Raw genomic sequence first — 3,244 nt, forward strand, 5'->3', positions numbered from 1 at the left:
ACCAGGACTTACAAATATATATAACATACAGAAAATTGCACTACTGGGTACTGCACACATTCTACACAAAACACTTTCAATACAGTAAACATAAGAGCACCACAGCAAACCACAGCACATACCCAAGGCGCACAGAGCTGCGCTCGGTAGTGAAGTGAAAGCACGTTATAAAAATAAAACTACTGAACAATAATAATAATAATAATAATAATAATAATGGTTTCAAATTTTGACACAAAGCCAGCAACGTTGGGGGAGGGATTAAGTCAAAAACATTGACCATAGCATTCGACTGGAACTTATTTTATCAACCCTGAAAGGATGAAAGGCAAAGTCGACCTTGGCAGAATTTGAACTCAGAACGTAAGGACGGATGAAACACCGCCAAGCATTTCTTCCGGTGTGCTAAAGATTTTGCTAGCTTGCCACCTAATACTACTAATGATAATAAATAATAATAATAATAATAAAAACAAACACGAATATAAATGTGAAAATTCTCCTAGAGAGGTCAAGGAGAGAAATAAAGAGAGAAATACAGGTGATTTGGGAGGAGAAGAGGATCTAGATCGTTACTTTTGAGTACTCCTCGGGATAAATAGACACTTGAAAAATCCTCAAGAGTTCCAGATAAACTATAAGAGTTACTTACTTACGTCACTTATCTCTATTTTTTAAAAACTTTTTTCATTTTTATAAATGAGGATCTCGTTCTTACAGTAAAAAAAAAAAAATGATTTGTTATCTAAGAGAATTTCAGTTAGAGTTGTTAATTAATTGTCTTAATTAATTTAAGGTGTAGGCATTGCTATGTGGTAAGAAGTTCGCTTCCCAATCACGTGATTTGGGGTTCGGTCCTACTGCATGGCACCCTGAGCAAGTTTCTTGTCCGTCATGTATAAACATATGTATGTACGTGTGTATGTATATGTGTGTGTGTGTGTGTGTGTGTGTGTGTGTATACACATATATATATATTAATCATAAGGACACACTAATATGTCTACCTGCTAGAAATGAGAGTTAAAACCCTCATTTAAACCACCAAAAAATTTAACACTGAAAATAATAACAGAATCAACAGTACTCAGGCAAGCAGATCGAAAAAAATCCCTCACATACTTATATAACATAAAGCTATATATTTATTGGTATAGGTATACACGTAGACTGGTTTCTGGTTTGCTATAAAAACCTCACCTTCCTCAGCACGTATTAACCAATAGAAAAAATTTTTCCCAATCTGCTGGCATCCTGAATTGTTTTGCATCAAAATACAGACAGCCTCATTGTGAAAAATATAATAACCTCATTAGACAATTAAGTTTAATGATTTGAATATAAAGGTAATTAGCTCTTCCATGACGTTATTTATAAAGAGCAGATTTCCACAGAGTTTTAAATGATTTTTAATATAATCATTCTTTTCTCTTGTCTTTTACTTGTTTCAGTCTTTAGATTGTGGCCATGCTGGGGCCCTGCCTTGAAGAATTTTTAGTCAAATGAATCAATTCCAGTAAATATATTTTTTTTAAAGCCTGGTACTTATTCTATTGGACTCGTTTGCCAAACTGCTAAGTTACAGGAAGGTAAAAACATCAACACTGGTTATCAAACACATACACAAACACATAGTAGAAGAACACTTACTCAAGGTATCACACAGTGGGACTGAACCCAAAACCATGTGGTTGGAAAGCCAGCTTCTTACCACATGACCACACCTGCATCTATTTAATCACTCTGTTTATTTATTGTATTTTTATTCTACAGGTATGGGTGGATGCCGCCGTGCAAATATTTTTTTCAGTAAGTACCAGTATGGGTGGACTGATCACCATGGCCAGTTACAACAAGTTCCACAATAATACATTTAGGTAATCCATCAACTTCGATACCTAATAATCTCATATATGTCCCCTCATATATGTCATCTCATATATCTATATTACTAAACATATGAAGATAAGAAATAACAATAATAATCCTTTCTGCAATGGACACAAGGCCTGAAATTTGGTGGGAGGGGATTAGTCGATTACAAAGACCCCAGTGTTTCATTGGTACTCAATTTATTGACCCTGAAAGGATGAAAAGCAAAGTTGACCTTCATGGAAATTGAACTCAGAACATGCAGGTGAAATGAAATACCACTAAGCATTTTGCCCCACATAGAAATAATAATAATAATAATAAAGATGGTCTACAGCAAATATTCTGCTCAATACCCAGATTTGCTTGACCTTAACCAGTTGAGCATGTCACTTGCAGGCATCCTATTGGTTACGACAATAAGGGTTCCAACTGATTCGATCAACAGAACAGCCTGCTCGTAAAATTAAAGTGAAAGTGGCTGAGCACTCCACAGACATATGTAGCCTCAACATAGTTCTCATGGAGATTCAGCATGACACAGAGGGTGACAAGGCTGGCCCCTTTGAAATATAGGGACTACTCATTTCTTGCCAGCTGAGTGGACTGGAACAACGTGAAATAAACACTTACACACACAAATGAGTAAATAGGAAGTTAATGCCTTTATGAAATGCCCTTCCAAACATAAATTAAATCTATTCTATTCTTTCAGGGATAGCATACTACTGCCCTTCATTAACTGCTTGACCAGTTTCTTAGCTGGGTTTGCCATTTTCTCTGTGTTGGGGTTTATGTCATACAAGAAAGGTGTACCTCTTGACAAAGTTGTCGAAGATGGTAAGTGTTAATTTCTTTGGATTCATCATTGGTAACTGAAGCAAAACAGGAAATTTACCACGGTACATAGCAGCAAAACACACACACACACACACACACGCACACACACTCAGACATGCACACACAAGGAGACAGAGGTACATACATACATATACACACATGCACACACATACATAAAAAAAAAACACACAAACACAGGAATATGCAGAATACATACATACATACATGCAAACACACAGATACATACATATATACATACACACACATACGTACATACATACATATGCACACACACACAGACACACATGCACACATACATGCATGCATACATACACACACACTGAGACACACACATGCGCAAAAACAGAACGCAGCATAAATAACGGACAAAGTCTAGGCTATTGAAAAGGTTGCAAGACGCAACGAAAATTTTAGGAAAATAAAAATAAGAAATAAGTGGAAATTTTACCGGTGAGTGTGTTAAATTTTAAGGCACAATAAGAAAATGACTCTCCCCAGACATAACAGTATA

At 35.9% G+C, this 3,244-nt stretch overlaps 1 protein-coding gene across 4 annotated transcripts in view; it reads left to right on the forward strand.

Annotated features, from left to right (window-relative positions):
• The window catches only part of LOC106871681 (sodium- and chloride-dependent GABA transporter 2), a 20,441-nt gene that overhangs the window by 11,750 nt on the left and 5,447 nt on the right, over positions 1-3,244 (forward strand). For all 4 annotated transcript variants that reach the window (XM_052976674.1, XM_052976673.1, XM_014918279.2 and 1 more), the window contains 2 exons: positions 1,774-1,877; positions 2,588-2,712. In XM_052976674.1, the coding sequence (XP_052832634.1) occupies positions 1,774-1,877; positions 2,588-2,712 (229 nt within the window). The remainder of the gene's footprint in view (positions 1-1,773; positions 1,878-2,587; positions 2,713-3,244) is intronic.

This window comes from Octopus bimaculoides, chromosome 25 (genome assembly GCF_001194135.2).
Source record: "Octopus bimaculoides isolate UCB-OBI-ISO-001 chromosome 25, ASM119413v2, whole genome shotgun sequence".
Classification (NCBI taxonomy): Eukaryota; Metazoa; Mollusca; class Cephalopoda; order Octopoda; family Octopodidae; genus Octopus; species Octopus bimaculoides.